Source organism: Pristiophorus japonicus, chromosome 8 (genome assembly GCF_044704955.1).
Source record: "Pristiophorus japonicus isolate sPriJap1 chromosome 8, sPriJap1.hap1, whole genome shotgun sequence".
NCBI classification, from domain to species: Eukaryota; Metazoa; Chordata; class Chondrichthyes; family Pristiophoridae; genus Pristiophorus; species Pristiophorus japonicus.
Window position 1 is genome coordinate 136170276 of NC_091984.1, and position 20900 is coordinate 136191175.

General features: G+C 47.6%; 1 protein-coding gene across 1 annotated transcript in view; it reads right to left on the reverse strand.

The window, feature by feature from the left end:
* LOC139268760 (neurogenic locus notch homolog protein 2-like) overlaps positions 1-20900 on the reverse strand; it is a 209585-nt gene that overhangs the window by 12397 nt on the left and 176288 nt on the right. The window contains exons 25-32 of the mRNA XM_070887431.1: positions 18390-18892; positions 16482-16826; positions 14061-14203; positions 9862-10072; positions 5027-5123; positions 3903-4071; positions 1787-2091; positions 329-476 (exon numbers count right to left, since the gene is read on the reverse strand). Of these exons, the coding sequence (XP_070743532.1) occupies positions 329-476; positions 1787-2091; positions 3903-4071; positions 5027-5123; positions 9862-10072; positions 14061-14203; positions 16482-16826; positions 18390-18892 (1921 nt within the window). The remainder of the gene's footprint in view (positions 1-328; positions 477-1786; positions 2092-3902; positions 4072-5026; positions 5124-9861; positions 10073-14060; positions 14204-16481; positions 16827-18389; positions 18893-20900) is intronic.

The following is a 20900-nucleotide window of genomic DNA, read 5'->3' on the forward strand; positions in this document are numbered from 1 at the left end:
CTGCGCTCTTCTAATTCTGCCCTCCTGAGTATCCCCGATTGTAATCCCTCAACCATTGGTGGCCGTGCCTTCTGTTGCCTGGGCCCCAAGCTCTGGAACTCCCTCCCTAAACCTCTCCGCCTCTCTTTCCTCCTTCAAGACGCTCCAGAAAAAAAATACCTCTTTGATCAAGCTTGTGATCACCTGCGCTAATTTCTACTTATGCGGCTCGGTGTCAAATTTTTATCGTATAACACTCCTGTGAAGCGCCTTGTGATGTTTCACTACGCTAAAGGCGCTATTTAAATACAAGTTGTTGTTGTTGTTGAAATTCCATGTCTGTTCATACCGTGATCATCCACAGCGTTAACATCAGCGTGGCAGTTAATCAGCTCAACCACCATCCCTTCGACAGCGAGGCGGGAAGCCAGGATCAGTGGGGTGGTACCATCGTTCATTCGGCAATCCAGGTCCGTGGCTCGGTTTCTGATCAGAATCTATACCAGGAGAGAGAGAGAGAGAGAGAGAGAGCAGTTTATCACACGCTCATCTAAGCATCCAGTGCACGCTTCCCTTGATCCCATCACTTGGCTCATCAACAGAGCAAAAATACCAGAAGGCGCCAGTTTTCTGTATTTACACCAATTCTGAACGGGTGTAAATTTACAGCCGAAATTTCAGATGTAGCAGAGGGTAGAGAGGAGATTTACAAAGACGTTGCCTGGACTGGAGAATGTTATCTATGAGGATTAGCTATTGAATAGGCTGGATTTGTTTTCTTTGGACCAGAGGAGGTTGAGGTGGAGACCTAATTGAGGTGTATAAAATTATGAGGGGCCTAGATAGAGTGGAGAGGAATGACCCATTTCCCTTAGCAGAGGGCATAGATTTAAAGTAATTGGTTGGAGGTTTAGAGGGGATTTGAGGAGAAATATTTTCACCCAGAGGGTGGTGGGGGTCTGGAACTCACTGCCTGAAAGGGTGGTAGAGGCAGAAACCCTCACCACATTTAAAAAGTACTTGGATGTGCACGTGAAGTGCTGTAACCTACAGGGCTATGGACCAAGAGCTGGAAAGTGAGATGAGGCTGGATAGCTCTGTGTCGGCCGGCGCGGACACGATGGGCTGGAATGGCCTCTGTCCGTGCTGTATATTTCTATGATTCAATGATCTGGAATCGCTGTACCTGGAGCGAAATAGCGATTATTAAATCTTTTTTTTTTAATACTCACTGAGACAGGCACTCTATTTTTTAGATCTTTGAATGCTTTTTTATGGCATCAGAAACAGTTATGTTGAAAAAGAAAACATTTCCATGATTGCATTTTCTAAAACACGCCGTGCTTAACGTGTATAAATGCTGACTTCACAGCTTCACACTTTAATGTTCATAACATCAATAAGGTAAAGAAGGAAGATAGCTGGCGTATGCTCTATACTTTCCTTGGCTGATTGTTTACATTGATTTTATGTTCCGACATATGCTAATACAATTCCCAGGAAATTTGGGCGCAAGATTTGCGGAAATTCTGCACAATTGCAATCCAGGAAATTCCAGGCTACTTGCATCAAAAATTGGAATATTTAGCACCCCACCCCTGCTCCCACACACCAACCAGCAGGAAAAAAAGTTTAAAAGAAAACTGCAACAAAATAATAAAAAGAAAAGCATTTCTCAGCTCTAATATGAAGGCACCACCTTCACCTTGAAATCGTTCAGTGGGTCGGGTTTTCCTCCTTACCCATGGTCTAACTGTGTTTAGTTTGTCCAGTGCCCACCGCCCCGACCCCACACACACACACTAACCTGGAACACCCCCTGAGCATCGGCTGCCACGGCTGCGTGGAGAGGTGAGCGGCCTGTGTTGTCCTGGGCGTTGGCGTCGGCGCCTGCGTCGAGGAGGCGTTTGGCCGCGTCCGCCCGGGCGTAGCGGGCTGCCAAGTGGAGAGACGTCTCCCCGGTCCGGTCCGTCTGTGAATGGAGGCTGGCACCCTGATAGATGAGGTCGGTGATGACGTTAGCAGACGAGTCCTCGGCATCTTCCTCCTCCTCGATCCCAGTGTCCAGCCCGCCACCTCGCAGCGAAGCCAACATAAGAGGCGTAAAACCGTCTGGGACCAGAAGAACATCCAATATAAATGGGAATGTTCTGGATATTCAATATTGCATAGATTTTACAGCACAGAAACAGGCCATTCTGGGTCTCTTCATCCCAGTCTTAAATGGTCGACCCCTTGTCCTGAGACTCTGCCCCGCTAGTTCTAGAATCTCCAGCCTGGGGAAACTACCTCTCAGCATCTACCCTGTCAATCCCCCTCAGAATTTTATAAGTTTCAATGAGATCACCTCTCATTCTTCGAACCTTCAGAGAGTATAGGTCATGGCCTGCAGGGCTGTAGTAATACCCGCCCTCCTGTAAGGCTGAGAGACATGGACCATGTGCAGGAGACACCTGAAGAAATACCACCAACGATGTCTCTGCAAGATTTTACAAATCCCCTGGGAGGACAGACACACCAACGTTAGCATCCTCAACCAGGCCAACATCCTCACATTGAAGCATTGACCACACTTGATCAGCTCTGGCTGGGCAGGCCACATTGTTCGCATGCCTGACAGAAGATTCCCAAAGCAAGCGCTCTACTCGGAACTCCTACATGACATGCAAGCCCTATGTGGGCAGAGGAAACGTTACAAGGACACCCTCAAAGCCTCCCTGATAAAGTGCAACATCCCCACTGACACCTGGGTGTCCCTGGCCAAAGACTGCCCTAAGTGGGGGAGGTGCATCCAGGAGGGCACTGAGCGCCTCGAGTCTCATCGCCGAGAGCATGCAGAAATCAAGCGCAGGCAGCGGAAAGAGCGTGCGGCAAACCAGTCCCATCCACTCCTTCCCTCAACGACTATCTGTCCCACCTATGACAGGGACTGTGGCTCTTGTATTGGACTGTTCAGCCACCCAAGAACTCATTTTAAGAGTGGAAGTGAGTCTTCCTCGATTCCGAGGGACTGCCTATGATGATGATGACGATAGGTACAATCTACTCAAAATAATCAATTGTATTTAAAGCCATTTGAGATATTTCTGAGATAAGGTGCACAGAAACAGGCCGTGTTTATGCTCCACATGAACCTCCTCCCACCCTATTTTATCTCACCCCATCAGCATAACCCTCTATTCCTTTCTCCCTCATGTGCTTGTCTAACTTCTCCTTAAATGCATCAATGCTATTCGCCTCAACCACTCCTTGCAGCAGCGAGTTCCACATTCTAACCACTCTGGATAAAGAAGTTTCTCCTGAATTCCTTATTGGATTTATTAGTGACCGTCTTATATTTATGGCCCTAGTTTTGGCTCCCCCACAAGTAGAAACATCTCTCCGACAGCTCCCCTATCGAACCCTTTCATAATTTTAAAGACCACTATTAGGTTAACTCTCTGTTGTCTCTTTTCTAGAAAAAAGCCCCAGCCAGTTCAGTCTTTCCTGATAGTTGTACCTTCTTAGTTCTGGCATCATCCTTGTAAATTCTTTGCTGCACTGTTGCCAGTGCCTCTATATCCTTTTTATAATACGGTGACCATAACTATGCACAGTACTCTAGTAAGTGTGATCCAACCAAGGTTCGATAGGTTTAACATAACTTCTCTGCTTTTGAATTCTATTTCTCTCGAAATAAACCCCAGTTTCTTTTTATCCCCAACTTAATCCGGCTGTAGCACATAGGAGGAACCATTGCACAGTGCTGGGAAGCACAAGTCTGAAGGCTTCATTCTTCACTCTGGAGGAATCTAGTTGGGAGCATCCACAAAGATGCACACCTGCACTTACCAATCTGCAAAATCAGAAATGCAACTCGATAAACGTTTTAATGACGGAGCAAAAAGATTGACTCATTTTATAACGAGGGCTGCTGCCCATACCTGGACCTCGCACGTTGACGTCCATGCAATCAGCATCCTGCTCCCCTTGAGGTGGCGTCAGGGCCAGAGCTGGTGTTAGACGGATGTCTGCCGCCACCAGATGCTGCTGCGTCCATGGTCGTTGGTCAACCTGGTCTTCATTCTCCGAGAGTAGGGCCTGATCTTCAGTCTGCAAGGGAGAGAGTGCAGGTCATCAACCAACATGCTGCTATATAACCTGGGGCCCTGACCTGGGGCTTGGAGAATCTGAGGCTGCACAGAATTGCATACACAAAATACATGCTTTAAAGGGCAAGCTAGATAAGTCCATGAGGGAGAATGGAATAGAAGGTTATGCTGATGGGGTTAGATGAAGTAGGGTGGCAGGAGGCTCAGGTGAAGCATAAACATCGGCATGGATTAGTTGGCATGTTACTCCAAGTAACTGGCAAATCAGAAATACGCATGACCAAGGGGAGAGGGAGTACAGGAGGAAAGGCATAGTAATGGCAGTCTTCAGTGGCGAGCTCAATCCTCTTTCAGAAAGGAAGAGCGAGGAAGTGTCAGACACACCTCTGCAATAAGCAATGCTGAAAGCTGTTGCTCTGGACTCTGTCACTAGAAGATGATGCACATCCCACATACTCGAGGGGAACAGACATCATTTTCTCTGCCACTATGACCAACAGCCAAAGCTAACTTTGAGAGTTTATACCGGTGGATTGTGCATCGAGTCGAGGGGCGAACATCTCATGTCACAGGGCCATGCGCGATTCAGTTGCGGCAGCCACGGCGCAAGTGGACGACTCCGTGGGAAGTGTTGCCACCATCACCACTACACGCATTTGGTGATCAACAGCGTCGGTACGACACTGGTCCCACCGCCACTGACCTGGCCCCACCCGTTAGTTGGTACTTGAAGGTTCACACTGCAAGGCCGAGAACATAGAGAGCCTGAATCAGGAAGTCAAGGCCCTATTGGCAAAAGTGGACCAATTACAACTGGCACCAAGACTCCCAATCCTCCACGGTCACTCCAATCCGGCAAAACACCGATGTAAAACTGACACCACGACTGCTGTGCTAACGGGCTGCTGAGTCAACATGGACAACATGCGGTTTAGCGAATGGCTCTGCACACCCACCTTGGGTTTCTTGGCCTCTGGCCCTCCTCCCTCCATCCACTGCTCATTTTGGTTGTCATCAATCATGCTGTCATCGGGCGCCGGCTTTGACAGATTCCTAATCAAAAAGAATGCAAGCTTTTGTCATTGATTTTGTTATGTATGTAAACATTGTAACTGTGTAAGACTTGCCACCAGATGGCACAACTGTTGGAGGTCCACCTCGTACAAGGGAGTAGAAAAGGTTGTCTGCCATGCTGTTTAGACACTCGAGTTGTATTAAAGAGACTAAGGTCACATCAGTTTTAGCTCACAGTACTCAGTCTTGTGGAGTCCTTCCATACTTAACAGTTTTTAAATCTCATATTGGTTAGGGTTGATGTCCTTCGCAGCCAATGGGTGGGGGTCTTTGTTCTCATGGGGTGGGGTGGGGGATGTTGTATCAAGTCAGCTTCCATGAACAGGCTTGTTCTGATGGAGCTCCCTCCCACAGGTGCTTCAACTGTGGGGAGGTCAAGCAACTGAGGACTGACTGGTAATCCAGGGAATCAAACCCTCACCCAAGGAGAGCAAATACAGGAGTGGCAGGTAACCCAAGGGATCAAACCCTCACCCAAGGAGAGCAAATACAGGAGTGGCAGGTAACCCAAGGGATCAAACCCTCACCCAAGGAGTGCAAATACAGGAGTGGCAGGTAACCCAAGGGATCAAACCCTCGCCCAAGGAGTGCAAATATCGGAGTGGCAGGTAACCCAAGGGATCAAATCCTCGCCCAAGGAGAGCAAACACAGTAGTGATGGGTAGCGCAAGGAGTCAAAACCCCCAGGCAGCCACGGCAAGTGCGTGGGAATGACACATTATCAAAGGACTCAAACCATACCTTGAAGAGGTTAGCCAAACACAACACAACAAAATTAGGCAACCTGGGAGCTCCCATCAAGATTTGACAGCTATTGCACTACAAAGCGCACAAGAAACACATTGTGAAACACCACCAATATAATGTGGTTTAACTGGCATTATTTCGGTTAAAGATATCTAACTCAGGTCTGAACATGATCAGGAGTTACCAGAAGTGCATCAGTAACTCAGCCTACCAGAAGCATTCAGCCAAGACCAGTACAGCGTATTATAAGAACAGGAGGCCGTTCAGCCCCTTGAGCCTGTTCCGCCATTTGACTAGACAGGACTGATTTGGTCAGTCTTTTTTCCATAACCCATGATACTCTTACCTAACAAAAATCTATCACTCTGTCTCAAAAAGTTCAATTGGCCAAGCGTACACAGCATTTTGTGTGTTTGCATGTGTGTGTGTGTGTGTGTGTGTGTGTGTGTGTATGGGGAGGGGGCAGGGGGAGGTTGCAGTGAAAGAGTTCCTGTGTTCCACTATCCTTTGTGTGAATAAATACTTCCTGATTTCACTCCTGAATGGTCCAAGTCTAATTTTCAAGTTACGGCCCCTTGTTTTGGATTCCCTTGGGCAAAATAGTTACTCTGTATCTATTCTTTCTAATCCCTTTATAATTTTCGACACTACCCCTTTTCTAAACCATCATCATCTCTGCCACTTATATATGGATATTCAGGAATTCTGGCTGGCTTTTGTCCAATTCATAGACAGTTAAAACAATAAGTGCTGCTAATGCAGAATGATGTGAAGGGGAGATACCTTTATGCTTGCTAGAGTGTCTGTCACTCGGTGTCAGCTGTTGCTCAGTCAGTAGTCAGAGGTTTCAAGTCCCACTCCAGAGACTTGAGCACATAATCTCGGCTGACGCCCCCAGTGCAGTGCGGAGGAAGTGCTGCACTATCACATAAAAGATCCCTTGGCACTAATTCGAAGACAAGTAGGAGAGTTCTTCCGGGAGTCCTGGCCATTATTTATCTTTCAACCCACATCATTAAATCACACCATTAAAACAGATTATCTGGCCATCATCACATTGCTGCTTGTGGGACCTTGCTGTGCACAATTTGGCTGCCGTGTTTTGCTACATTGCAACAATGAATACACTTCAAAAAGTTCTTCACTGACTGTAAAGCGCTTTGAAGCATCCTAACATCATGAAAGGCAGGGTATAAATGCAAGTCTTTCTTTCTTCCTCTGTTCCCCTGCTTTAGCACTCTCCTTTCAGGGTCTCACTTTAAAAAATGTTGTTTACAATGTCCCACAGGGAGGAATTTGCCTGGTTGCACCTAACCAGCAGTTCTGAAGCACACAGTATGAGGCGTCAATGGGGTAAGGTAGGCGTTAAGAAATCTCCTTTGTGAATTTTGTATTATCGGGCATTCAACATGCCCGATAATACACTTCCCCTTTTTAAAAAAAAAATCAAAATCTTCATACAATATATGTAACAAAATGTGCTGATGCGAGAGGTCGTGGATTTTGACAGAGCAGTTACTGTTCTGCCAATTTGAGCCCTACGTGACTTAAGCCTGGGAAATATTCCTTTCAATTGTTTGCTGGATTGAAAAATACCACATCAACTTCTTAACCTCGGGCAGTGGAATTCTTTGGCCCCAACACTCCCAATTCTCCAAGTTGCAATTGTGTACCTACTTCATTCCCACCCTAACTCCCAATGCCCCACGGGCTCTCGCTGCTTCCAATGACTGTCCTTCTTCATTAATGCCTATACTGTACGCATCAATTCTGACTGCTTCAGTACAATATCATCGATTCAATCTAACCCTGAACACGAATATCCATCAGTACAACATTAATGGGCCAGAATTAGCTGTCAGTATGATAGCATACACCTTTGAGTGGACCGCAGGTTCTCGATTTCTGCATGCGCCAGATCCCGAACTTGCGATCCGTCAAGTTACACCTTGACAGATGAACCGCACAGCCTTGGAAATCCCAATTGCTGGCGCAGAGTTGGGCTAATTGCCCACCGACTACGTACGGAAATTTTACAGTTGATTGCAAACAGGGCTTGTTTGCATCAGCGTAAGTAGATTAGATAGAGACAGTTACTCATTCTATTTGCTCCCGAATGTGATGTAATGAATTGTAATACTGTCCAAAACACCTCCAATGATTAATGCACAGGTTTTTCAGATCTTTGTTTGGGTTCTGTTGCATTTATGTTTGTATCACCTGTCCATGTTATTTTATATGTAATTTCATTGCTTCAACAATTTATCAGACCTCTAATTCCTAAATTAGATTTAAGAATTAATAGCCAAATAATTTTTTAGGTGGGTTTGTGTGAGAGAGAGAGAGAGAGAAAAAGAGAGAGAGAGAGAGAGAGAGAGAGACAATTTATTCTCCTAGTCCTTTCACTTATTCTGAAAATTAATCAAGTTGATTCCGGAGATGAAGGGGTTGTCTTATGAGGAAAGGTTGAGCATGTTGGTCCTGTACTCATTGGAGTTTAAAAGAATGAGGTGTGATCTTGTTGAAACGTATAAGATTCTGAGGGGGCTCGACAAGATAGATGCAGAGAAGATGTTTCCCCTCGTGGGGGAATCTAGAACTAGGAGGCACAGTCTCAGAATACGGGGTCGCCCATTTAAAACGGAGACTAGGAGGAATTTCTTGTCTGAGGGCTGTAAATCTTTGGCATTCTCTACCCCAGAGAACTGTGGAGGCTGGGTCATTGAATATATTTAAGGTGGAGATAGACATATTTTTGAACGATAAGGGAGCCAAAGGTTATGGGAAGCAGACAGGGAAGTGGAGTTGAGGCCAGGATCAGATCAGCCATGATGTTATTGAATGGCTGAGCAGGCTTGAGGGGCAAAATGGCCTACTCCTGCTCCTATTTCTTATGAAAATACATCAGGGTGAAATGCAATATAAAGAACTTTGCCGGCACTTTCCCTTCGGTGTACTGATTGGAGCACCAGGCCCACGTGATGCCAGGTATGCGTCCGCACACGCTGTGTTCCCCACCCCCCCGCCCCTGGAGCCATGGGCCATTACGCTGCCCTCGAGTAAGCAGCATCAGAGAGCAAGTCCACGAAGGAGGCCCCCCCACCCCCCAAATCAGGTACGTTTGTATTCTTTACAGAGATCGGCGGCATATTCCATAGCCACGCCACCGACCGCAATTTCTGGGCCATTACCTACATACAATCTAACAGTGAACACTAATATCCATCAGGACAACACTGTACACTAATCAATGAAAGTTAACATGCAGGCACAGCAAGCAATTAAGAAAGCAAATAGTATGTTGGCCTTTATTACAAGAGGATGAGCGGATAAGAGTAAAGACATCTTACTGCAATTATACAGGGCGCTGGGGAGACCACACCTGAAGTATGGTGTACAGTTTTGGTCTCCTACCTAAGGAAGGCATACTTGCCATAGAGGGAGTGCAATAAAGGTTCACCAGACTGATTCCTGGGATGAGGGGATTGCCCTATGAGGAGAGATTGAGTAGACTAGACCTATATTCTCTAGAGTTTAGAAGAAAGGGCGGTGATCTCATTGAAACATAGAACATTCTTACAGGACTCAACAGGGTATATGCAGGGAGGATATTTTATCTAGCTGGGGAGTCTAGAACCAGGGGCTAAGGATAAGGGGTCAGCCATTTAGAACTGAGATGAGGAGAAACTTCTTCACTCAGAGGGTGGTGAATCTCTGGAATTCTCTACTCCAGAGGGCTGTGGAGGCTCAGTCTTTGAGTATATTCAAGACAGAGATCGATAGATTTTTGGATATTAAGGGAATCAAGGGATATGGGAATAGTGCAGGAAAGCCATGATCTCATTGAATGGCTGAGCAGTCTCGAGGGGCCGAATGGCCTACTCCTGTTCCTAATTCTTATGTTCTTATGATGCCTATACACAATCTAACATTGAACGCTTGTATCACTAATTACGTCATTAACACCTACTTCATTCCCACTGCATCCTGCCCCACAGGCTCTCGTCGCTTCCGATTGCCCCCCTTCTTCAAGATGAAGCCCTCCGGGAACCACAGCGGGCCGAGTTTGCGTTTGGCCGCTACGACCCCCAGGATCAGAATAAGGATGATGATCCCTATGGCAACCATCAACAGGGACAGCATTCTCAGTGATGCCTGGGGATCCAGTCCATCACGTGTACCTGCGGGGAAAACAAACACCATCTTTTTTTCACCACCCATTGTATTCCCGGGCACGACAGCAAAGGCGATTGTTGAAAGATAAAAATCTTATTTTCTGCACTTCCTCCGTCTTTACTCATATCCTCGGTTTAGAATCCGACTAACATTAATTATATGCAACCCGAGTGATTTAAAAAAAATAAAGAATTTTTTTACCCAGCGCACATAATCCCATGCTCGGTCACTGTTCCTCACACCTCAGCCCATGTGTTTTCTCTCCTCCCCGCATCCCCCATCCCCATAAAAAAAAGTAACTTAGAAAAGGATTAGTTCACAGATGGGGGGCGGGGGAGAGAAGCTTGTGGTTTGTCCACCTTTGCAACAGGGTTGTCAAGTGCACACCTGCCAAGTGGTTTTGGACAAATAGTTTGGAGGTGGATGTGCGGGTTACTATAGTGGACTTCAGCGTCTGCAGTTATTGTTCACACTGGGAGCTTACCAAGTGCAAAGCTCTTGGTCTTGTCAGACAGCTTGCTGATGGCTCCAGCTCATTTCAACTACTTGTCACTTGATGAAGAGACAAGAATTAACTCGAAGATGGTGCTACGGGTCAGCCCCATTAGTGCTGGGGAAGCACTTGTAGGTTTGCGCCTTCGTTCCTTCAGGATGTTGCGCAGACAATATTGCATCAAATGAGAATGTAGGTCCCAATAGCTTACACAGACACAGATTAAGGTGATTGGGAAAAGAACCGGCAGGGGGGTGGGGGCAAAGAATGAGGAGATTTTTTTTTAAACACAGTGAGTTATGATGATTTTGAATGCACTGCCTGATAGTGTGGTGGAAGCAGTTTCAATAATAACTTTCAAAAGGGAATTAAGGGGGAAAAAATTTGGCCGGCTATTCAAAAATGGTCACAATGAGCCGTACAGCTGCATGATTCTATGTGCTGCAGGAACCATTTAGATATTTCAGTTCAGATGGGTGTGGAAATAGCAGAGGGTAGGGAACATTGACAAGATCTTGCAACACCCATGGTCTGATGATGACAATTGATAGACGGCAACAATTATGCCGTTGCTTACGGTAGGGAGGTTAGACAGAGGAAACTGTAATTATTACCCCCCCCCCATTTCCTCTTCAGCACAGTTAAAAGTTTAAATTACTTAAACAACGCTGTTTTGTTTTGATTTTAAGAGATCGGCAGGAATGTAAAATGGCTGAATATAAAACAGTGGTATAATAAAAATAGAAAACGCTCAACAGGTCAGGCAACACCTGTGGGAGAGAAAAACAGAGTTGACGTTTCAGGTCGATGATTGTTCATCAGAACTGGAAAAAGTTAGAGGTGCAACAGGTTTTAAGCAAATACAGAGGGAGAGAAAGGGGAAAGAACATAAGGGAATGTCTGTGATAGGGTGGAAGGCAGGAGAGATTAAATGACAAAAGAGATGATGGCGTGAGGCAAAGGAGATGGTAACGAGACGAATAAAGAAACAAAAGATGGGTCTAGAGGTGTAAATGGCAACAGCAGAATCATTACCAACACCCGCTGCCTGAAAAAAATGGGGTTGTGGTTATGATTTGAAATTGTTGAACTCAATGAGCTCGGACGGCTGTAAAGCACTTAATCAAAAGATGAGGTGCTGTTCCTCAAGCTGATGTGGAGCTTCATTGGAACAGTGTAGAAGGCAGAGAATAGAGGGGTCGGAGTGGGAGTGAGGCAGAGAATAAAAATGACAGGCCACGGGAAGCTCGGGGTCACGCTTACAGACTGAGTGGAGATGTTCCGAAAAGCGATCACCCAATCTGTTTGGTCTCCCCAATGTACAGGGGACCACATCATGTATTGCAAAAACAGTATACTAAATTGGAAGTAGTACAAGTAAATCATTGTCTCACCTGGAAGGAGTTGTTTGGGGCCCTGGACGGTGGGATGGGAGGAAGTAAAAGGGCAGGTGTAGCATCTCTTGTGCTTGCACGTGAAGGTGCCGTGGGAAGGGGAGGGGGTGCTGGGGGTAATTGAAGAGTGTCGTGGAGGGAGCGGTCCCTTCGGAATGCTGAAAGGGTAAGGGAAGATGTATTTGGTGGTGGCGTCACGCTCGAGGTGGAGGATGATCTGCTGAATGTGGAGGCTGGTGAGGAGTGAGGGAGCTAGGACAAGGGTTGAGAGCAGAAGTGCGGGAAATGGGATGGTGATGGCCGAGGGCCATTTGAACCATGAGTGGAATCCTCGGTTGAGGAAAAAGGAAGACATTTCGGAGAAGGTGGAATTGGCGAAGCAGATGCGACGGGGATGGAGAAACTTGGGAAAGTGGAATTGACTCCTCACAGGAAGCAGGGTGGGAGCAAGTGTAGTCAAGGTAGCCGTGAGAGTCAGTGGGCTTATGGTTGATACTGGTCGATAGCCAAATCACCCAGAAATGGAGATAAAGTCGGGGAAGGGAAGAGTCAGAGATGGACCATGTGAAGGTGAGGGAAGGGTGGAAATTGGAAGCAAAGTGAATGGAATTTTCCAGTTCGGGACGAGAGCAGGAAACGACACTAATAGTCATCGATGCACCGGAAAATGATGTGAGGGAGGGGACCAGAGTAGGACTGGAACAATGAATGTTCCACATATCCCACGAAACGGCAGGCATAGCTAGGACCCACGTGGGTTCCTGTAGCAAAATCTTTGACCTGGATGAAGTGAGTAGTCAAAGGAGAAGTTGTTCAATGTAAGAACAAGTTCAGCCAGGCGGAGGAGGGTGGTGGATGGGAACTGGTTGGGCCTCTGTTCAAGGAAGAAGCGGAGCGCCCTCAGGCCATCCTGGTAGGGATGGAGGTGTACAGGGATTTGTAAGCGCACAGTGAAAAGGAGAGGGTTAGGGCCAGGAAATAGGAAACTTTGAAGTGGCAGAGGGCATGGGAAGAGTCACGGATGTAGGTGGGAAGAGACTGGACAAAGGGAGAAAAAGAATGTCAAGATGGGAAGAAATAAGTTCTGTGGGCAAGAACAGGCTGAAACGATGGGCCTACTAGGGCAGTCCTGTTTGTGGATCTTGGGAAGGAGATAGAAGCGGGCTGTGCGGGGCTTGGGGAACTATGAAGTTGGTAGATGTGGAGAGAAGATCTCCAGAGGAGACGAAGTCAGCGACAGTCTGGAAAATGATGGCTTGATGTTCAGTGGTGGGGTTGGGGTCTAAGGGGAGGTAGGAGGATGTATCAGAGATTTGCCGTTTAGCCTACGCAAGGTAGAGGTCAGTTCACCAAATGACAGCGCCACCCTTGTCAGCAGGTTTGATGAGAATGTTAGGCTTGGACCCGAGAGATCGGAATGCTGCAAGTTCAGAGGGAGGTAGGTTAGAGTGAGTGAGGGGAGCAGCGAAATTGGAACATTCGTCTGTGTATACTAAGAGGGTGGCAGCTGCACCGGTCTCAGTAAAGACTTGACTAGTAATGGCTCTGCTGCAACTGTTTGTCTTACTCACCTCATCTGCACTCCAGTGGCGGAAGTTCAACCAAGAGTGAAGTAGGCAGAGATTATTCAGCTTCCCTCAATTCTCAGGAAACTCCCGAAAAATGACCTTGAAAACTGGTTCACTAACTTCCTTCAGGAGAAAGGACCTGACTCACTCACCCAATGTGGCCTACATGTGACTCCAGTCCCACACGATGTGATGAGCTTTAATGCTTCCAGGGCAACAAGGATGGGCAACGAATGCTGCCTTACCACCCATTACCTAAAGTAAATAAATACAAACCTCAAGGAGCACCCACAGAAACCTTGGATACTGTTGCTGGGGGTGGGGGCGGGGGAGGGGGCGGAAAGAGAAGGGGTGCAAAATTTTTTTTCTCCCATAAAACACAACCGTAGCTTATTTTTATTTCCATTTCAGTCAACATTCACAGGTATGGAGAGATTGTCAAAGGATTTTCAGAAAAGCTGGAGCCTCAGCACTCCCTGAGGAGACTTTGGTTTGAGATGGGGAAAAGTTGCCAGGTTTGGGAGTTGACCCCACTTACTTATAACGGACTTGATTGGGTATGGCAAGTTGCCCTGGCTGGACTGGGCAGCGATGAAGGCTGCAGCACTGTCTGTAGATGGGAAACAATCCTTTGACATTTGGAAACACTGGCGGTTGTCAATCTCCAAGAAGACCTCAGAACTGTGTGAACAATAATAATGAGAAGCCAAGGTTAACCATTGAACTATAGAAGTCTACCGCCATTCAGCCCATTCGTCTCTGCCTGTTACAGAACTATCGCCTCTTTACCTTTATACTCTGTGCCCCTATCTATAAAACCCAAAATGTTAATGACCTTTTTTGTGGCTTTATCTACGTGCACTCACATTATGTATTTTAGCCCCTGGGTATCTGCCCATCAACACCCTTCGTCATCTTTCCATTGAGTATATACTTCTATTCTGTGTTTTTCCTCCCAAAATGTCATGAAATTGCATCAGCCCATTCTGCTAATGTGTAAATTCGCTTAAAGTATTTTACAGTCCTCTTTATCAAATCCTTTACTTTTGTGTTGTCAGCAAATTTCAACATTGTTTTCCTAAACCCAAGTTCAAATGATCTATATACAGAGGACAGGTGGACCCAGCATTGAACCCTGGGGCCCACCACTTCCTACCTTCTCCAATCTGGGGACCAACTATTTAGCCTCCGTCAACTAAATTTCTACCCATGCAGTTACATTCCTCCAAGAAAAGCCTGAATTTTTCTAATAAGCCTCCTCTGAGTTACCTTCATAAGAACATAACATAAGAATTAGGAACAGGAGTAGGCCATCGAGCCCCTCGAGCCTGCTCCGCCATTCAACAAGATCATGGCTGATCTGGCCGTGGACTCAGCTCCACTTACCGCCCGCTCCCCGTAACCCTTAATTCCCTTGTTGGTTAAATGCTTTCTGAAAATCTGTATCTTCCCTTTATCTATACTCTTAACAACTTGTATTTATACAGCGCCTTTAATGTACTGAAATGTCCCAAGGCGCTTCACAGGTGTATTGTGTGATAACAATGTGTCACCGAGCCGCAAAAGTAGAAATTAGCGCAGGTGACCAAAAGCTTGGTCAAAAAAGTATGCTTTAAGGAGCATCTTGAAGGAGGCAAGAGAGGTAGAGAAGTTTAGGCAGGTAATTACAGAGCTTGGGGCCTAGGCAACAGAAAGCACGGCCATCAATGGTTGAGCGATTATAATCAGGGATGCTTAAGAGGGCAGAATTAGAGGAGCGCAGACATCTCGGGGGGGAGGGGCGCTGGAGGAGATTAGAGATAGGGAGGGGCAAGGCCATGGAGGGATTTGAAAATAAGGATAAGAATTTTGAAATCTATACTATTAGTTTAAAAAAAATTACATTTACAAAACTTGCCTTCGATAAATCAGTCCTCAATTATCACAGGCATAGCAAAATATTCACTAATTTGATTGCGAATTATGGAGTTTGAGAGTTTGTCCACAACTGACTTATCTATAGTTAGCCGGTTTATCCTTCTCCCCACTTCATCAACAGAGCTGCTACCATTATCTACTTTCCAGTCCTATGGCACGACTCAAGCTTATAATTTTTAAAACAAAACTGGTCCCTCCCTTAATGCCTTTCCCTTTCATTCCGCAAGTTGGAGCTCCTGCTGAGTGTACAGGTGAACAGGCAGAAGCAACCCTCTGCTACAATACAAGGCTTGAGGTTTGCATCCCCAACTATTTTGGTTGGCCACGCTGCCAATTATAATCTATGCACCCGTGAGCCTGCTCACAGGTTTGTAGAGCTGGTGAAGAGGGTCGTTCAGCCCGACTGCCTGCCTCTCTTCCGCGGTTATATCCGAGCTAGGGTGTTCCTGGAAATAGAGCATGCGGTGTCCACCGGTACGCTCACAGCCTTCCGCGAGAGGTGGGCACTGGAAGGACTGGAGTGCATCATCACCTCCGGGGAAAAATTTTAATTTAATTTGGTAAAGTTTCCATGTTAATTTGGACATTTGTGGGTTCTAGTGCCCTCACAAAGAGGGATACTTGATTTAAAGTTGTTACAAAAATACTTGTAGAGCTGGTGAGTTGGGAGTGGTTTAGCCAATCACGTGATGTACACAAGACTCAATAAAACCCCAGACAGTTGGGTTCAGGGGACCCACGATGAGGCAGGTAGTTGTGAGCCTGGTGGATGAACTGGTAATGTGTAGGCTGATTGTTAAATCCTTGCCAATAAACCAACTATAGTTCATAATAGCAATGTGTTGCTATGAATTATTAAACAAAGAAACCATGAAACAAATACATTACACCCATAAGCACCAAGCGAACTCACATATTACTTTGCACCGCAGAGCGGTACCACTGCAGTGCATTTCAGGATGCCCCCTCCTTTTAATAAAAAAATAAAACATGCATCCCAAGTAACACGCCCAATGTGTCGCGCCGGCTCAGAAATCCTTACCCAATAACTTCTTGCCCGAGCTCTCTCACAATCCGAATAAACCGCTTCATTCTAGAGATGTGGCCGTGGCCGTAGTAAGGGCCAATCATGGGCTCCCCTTTTGAGTTCCTCTTGAATCGCAGGATGGTGTGCAGGAGGGCCCCCAGCTTGCGGAGGAAGTTCACGGCGTCCTTGAGGAGCTCCTCCGGCGGCAGGAGCACGATCAGCACCAGCGTCCCCTGTGCCAGTCGCTCGGGGGTGCTGTCCACGCAGTCTAGGCCGTCCCAGCCACACTCCTCGGTGTTGCAGCCCTGGTCGCAGTGTCCATCTTGGTAGTGGTCAGTGCAGTACTTCTCGTACACAGGGCTGCCGGGGAGGGGGGAGGGGGATCAAAAAGGCCATGTTAGAGAACGGACATCTTCAAAAATCAACCTTGCCCCAGTTCCAGCTTTACAACACATCTAATGTGCTGATGTCCACGCCTATACACAGCTGTAACATTTATTTCATGTACGGGGGGCCAGTAATATTCACCACCTGGGGTTGGCTTAAAAAAACAACTTTCAGCCATGACTCAGTGGGTAGAAGACTCGCCTCTGTCAGAAGGTTGTGGGTTCAAGGCCCACTCCAGAGACCCGACCACAAAATCTAGCCTCACACTCCAGTGCAGTGCTGAGCGAGTACTGCATTGTCGGGAGGCGCCGCCGTTTGGAAGAGACCTCAAGCTGATGCTCTCTCAGGTGGACGTATAAGATCCCACGGCACTATTGCGAAGAGCAAGGGAGACCCTCCTGGTGGCCTGGCCAATATTTTTCCCTCAACCAACAGCACAAAAGCAGATTACCTGGTCACTATTTCACTGCTGTTTGTGGTACTTTGCTGTGGGCAAATTGGCTGCCGCATTTTCCTTCATTACTACAGTGACTACACTTCAAAGAGCACAGCTGCATTTAAGGGGAAGTAGTTGTGGGAGAAAGGAATAGGTGGTTAGGTTGACAGGCCGAGATTAAGTTGGGAAGGAGGAGACTCGCGTGGAGCATAGAAACCAGCACAGACCCATTGGGCTGAATGGTCGGTTTCTGTGCCGTAAATTCTATGGGGTCAAAATTAGTTTTTTTACCACCACCCCATTGCCGCCGGAGAGGGGCAGATAATGGGCGGCCAGGTCCTCACCGTTGCCGGCAACCGGGTTCCTGGGCTGACTGGAAATTTAGTCGGGCGGTGGAAGCAGTGCCAAGGCATACCACTGCGCGCTCTATCACTACCCACGTGGTGACGTCATCGAGCGTGCAGCGCCCCCTTGCCGCCGCGGCTGAGAAATGAGGAGTACGGTGGCCTTACCGGCAGGCGTCCGTACAGCCTGGGAAAGGTGGGGGAATAGCGGAGATCCGCGGGGTGGGAGCATCGGGGATCAAGGTAAGTGGTTATGTTTATTTATTTTTAAATCATGTGGGTATTAATGGGACTGGTGGGGATGTGTGGGTGAGGGAAAGTGTGGGAAACATTTTTTTCTTCATTTTTTTTAATGCATGCCGGCAGCCTACCGCCGGGATATTCGGTGGGCCTTCTAAGATGCCGTTCCATTGGTACCCGAGGATGAGTGTGCGATGCCACTTTTAAAGCTGCTCTCTCACCTTTGGGCGGTAAAACTGAATTTTGCAGTTTGAGGCGGCACCTACCGCCTGGCGATAAAATCAGCACTCAGCCGGTGTCACCGTCTCAAACACGGCGGCACCGAATTTCAACTCCTTAATTACTTCATCGTCGTAGAACGTTCTGAGGACGTGAATGGCGCCTTAGAAGTGTAAGTCCTTCCGTTCTCTCTCCCGACACATTCTGACCTAACCGGCAATGGCCTCCTGTGGAGAAAGAGCTGCGAACTCTGCCACCGTCTTTTTTTTGTTTTTTTTTGCATTTTTAGGAACGTACTTGCAGGTCTTCTGGCTGTAGCGGCAGTCGAAGTTGTCGAACAGGCACTCGGGGGTGTTGCAGGCTTCATCGCACTGGTTGTTGTTGAAGTGGTTCCAGCACTGCAGGCTCTCAGTGCAGTTCTCCCAGGGCTTCAGGGACAGCGTGCAGTCGCCGCCGTCCCACCCGCACTCGTAGCTGTTGCAGTCCTGGTCGCACACCAGGTCGCCGGCCGTGCAGCGGTCCGACCGGCAGTTCTCCCGCTCCAGCTCGGCGCAGGTCAGCCCCCGGAATGGGGCGGGGCAGCGGCAGCTGAAGAACGGTGGCGTGGACTTGGGCAGGCAGGCGCCGCCGTTGTGGCAGGGCTTGACGGAGCAGGTGGGCAGCTGGCACTCGGTGCCCTGGAACCCCTTCAAGCACAGGCAGGCGGGGCCCCGGCTGGTCATGGAGCACGTCCCGCCGTTCCGGCACAGCATCTGCCCGCACGTGTAGTTGGTGTACTCGCAGCTCGCCCCCGCGATGCCCTGCGGAGGGAAAAACAAAGAAAAGAAAAAGACTTGCATTTATAATTGCATCTTTCATGACCACCGGGCGGCTCAAAGCGCTTTACAGCCAATGATTGTGCAATGTAGTCACTGTTGTCATGTGGGAAACGCAGCAGCCAATTTGTGCACAAGTACCTCCCACAAACAGCAATGTGATAATGACCAGATATCAATGGCTGGAATCAAGCGCAGGCAGCGGAAAGAGCGTCCCAGTCCCAGTCCCAGCCAACTCTTCCCTTAACCACTATCTGTCCCACCTGTGACACAGACTGTGGTTCTCGTATTAGACTGCACCAGCCACCTAAGAACTCATGTTAAGAGTGGAAGCAAGTCTTCCTCGATTCCGAGGGACTGCCTATGGTGAATGACCAGATAATCTGTGTTTTTGTTATATTGATTGAGGGATAAATATTGGCCAGGACACCGGAAATAACTCCCCTACACTTCTTCGAAATAGTGCCGTGGGATCTTTTACGTCCACCTGAGAGAGCAGACGGGGCCTTGGTTTAACGTCTCATCCGAAAGTCGGCACCTTCGACAGTGCCATGCTCCCTCCGTATTACACTGGAATAGCAGCCTAGATTTATGTGCTCAAGTCCCCGTGGTGAGACTTAAACCCACAACCTTCTGACTCAGAGGCGAGTGTGCTACCTACTGAGCCACAGCTGACAGAATTAAATTTTTTTGACATAGTTTCTCCCTTCAGTCGGACAGCTAAACGGCTGAATGCACTGGTCACAGACCCCCGAGTTCTGAAACAGCTACTGGAAGATTTCAGACACTTGTCAACATGGAGCCACACAGGATAGAGGGCAGAGCCACAGTCAACAAGGCAAAAGGACTGCTAAATTATAAAAGGTTTCTTTTCCCATTGTAGCCGGTGATGATTCCGCCATTCACACCCCATCTAGACTCATCTTTTGTTTCCTAACTTGTGCTATTACCATCTCCGTTTTGCTCATCATCCATCCCTTTTGCCTCTCTAATCTCTCCTGCCTTCCACCCAATCACAGAGCTTCCCTTTTATTCTTTCCTCCCCTTCCCCTTTCACTGCCATTGCACTTCCTTAAGAATCTGTTACATCTCGAACTTTTCCAGTTCTGACTAAAGGTCACAGGCCTGAAACGTTAACTCTTGTTTCTCTCTTCGCAGATGCTGCCTGAACTGCTGCGATTTCCAGCATTTTCTGTTTTTATTATTAAAAGCTACAAGTCTGGTTAGCCAGCATGCTGGCCACTGAGTGTGTGCGGGGTACACAGGCTGAAGACAATGCGGTTTTGGCTATGATGCCTTGCGTGGTTGAGCAGTCAATCGGCGAAGGGAGCGGAGGTCAGTCGGCCCACTTGGAGCGCTCGGACTCTGGGGAAAATGAGAGCGCGCAGGGCTCCCGTTGGCAAAAGAAAAAAAAAAGGGGGGGGCACTGCTTAGTTCTAGCTTTCCTGCCACGAGGAAGACATCCGTACCTGGGAACAGTTCAGGTTAGAGTCACAAGGCTGATTCCCAGCAGAAGCCTGCGTTAGAAGGAGCGACAACAGAAACTTTGGCTTTTTGGCCTTTGGAAGGAAGTTAACCGAGATGAAGCCTGGTAGTGGTACATAAGATACGGACAACAACAATAACTTGTATTTATATAGTGCCTTTAACGTAGTAAAACATCTCAGGAGTGATTTAAGATAAAACAAATGAATTTGACACCGAGCCACATAAGAAATTACGGCAGATGACCAAAAGTTTGGTCAAAGAGGTAGGTTTTAAGGAGCGTCTAAAAGGAGGAAAGAGAGGTAGAGAGGTGGAGGTGTTTAGGGAGGGAGTTCCAGAGCTTGGGGCCCAGGCAGCTGAAGGCACGGCCACCAATGGTTGCGCAGTTATAGTCAGGGATGCTCAAAAGGGCAGAATTTGAGGAGCGCAGACATCTTGGGGGGGGGGGGTTGCGAGGTTGAAGGAGATTACAGAGATAGGGAGGGATGAGGCCATGGAAGGATTTGTA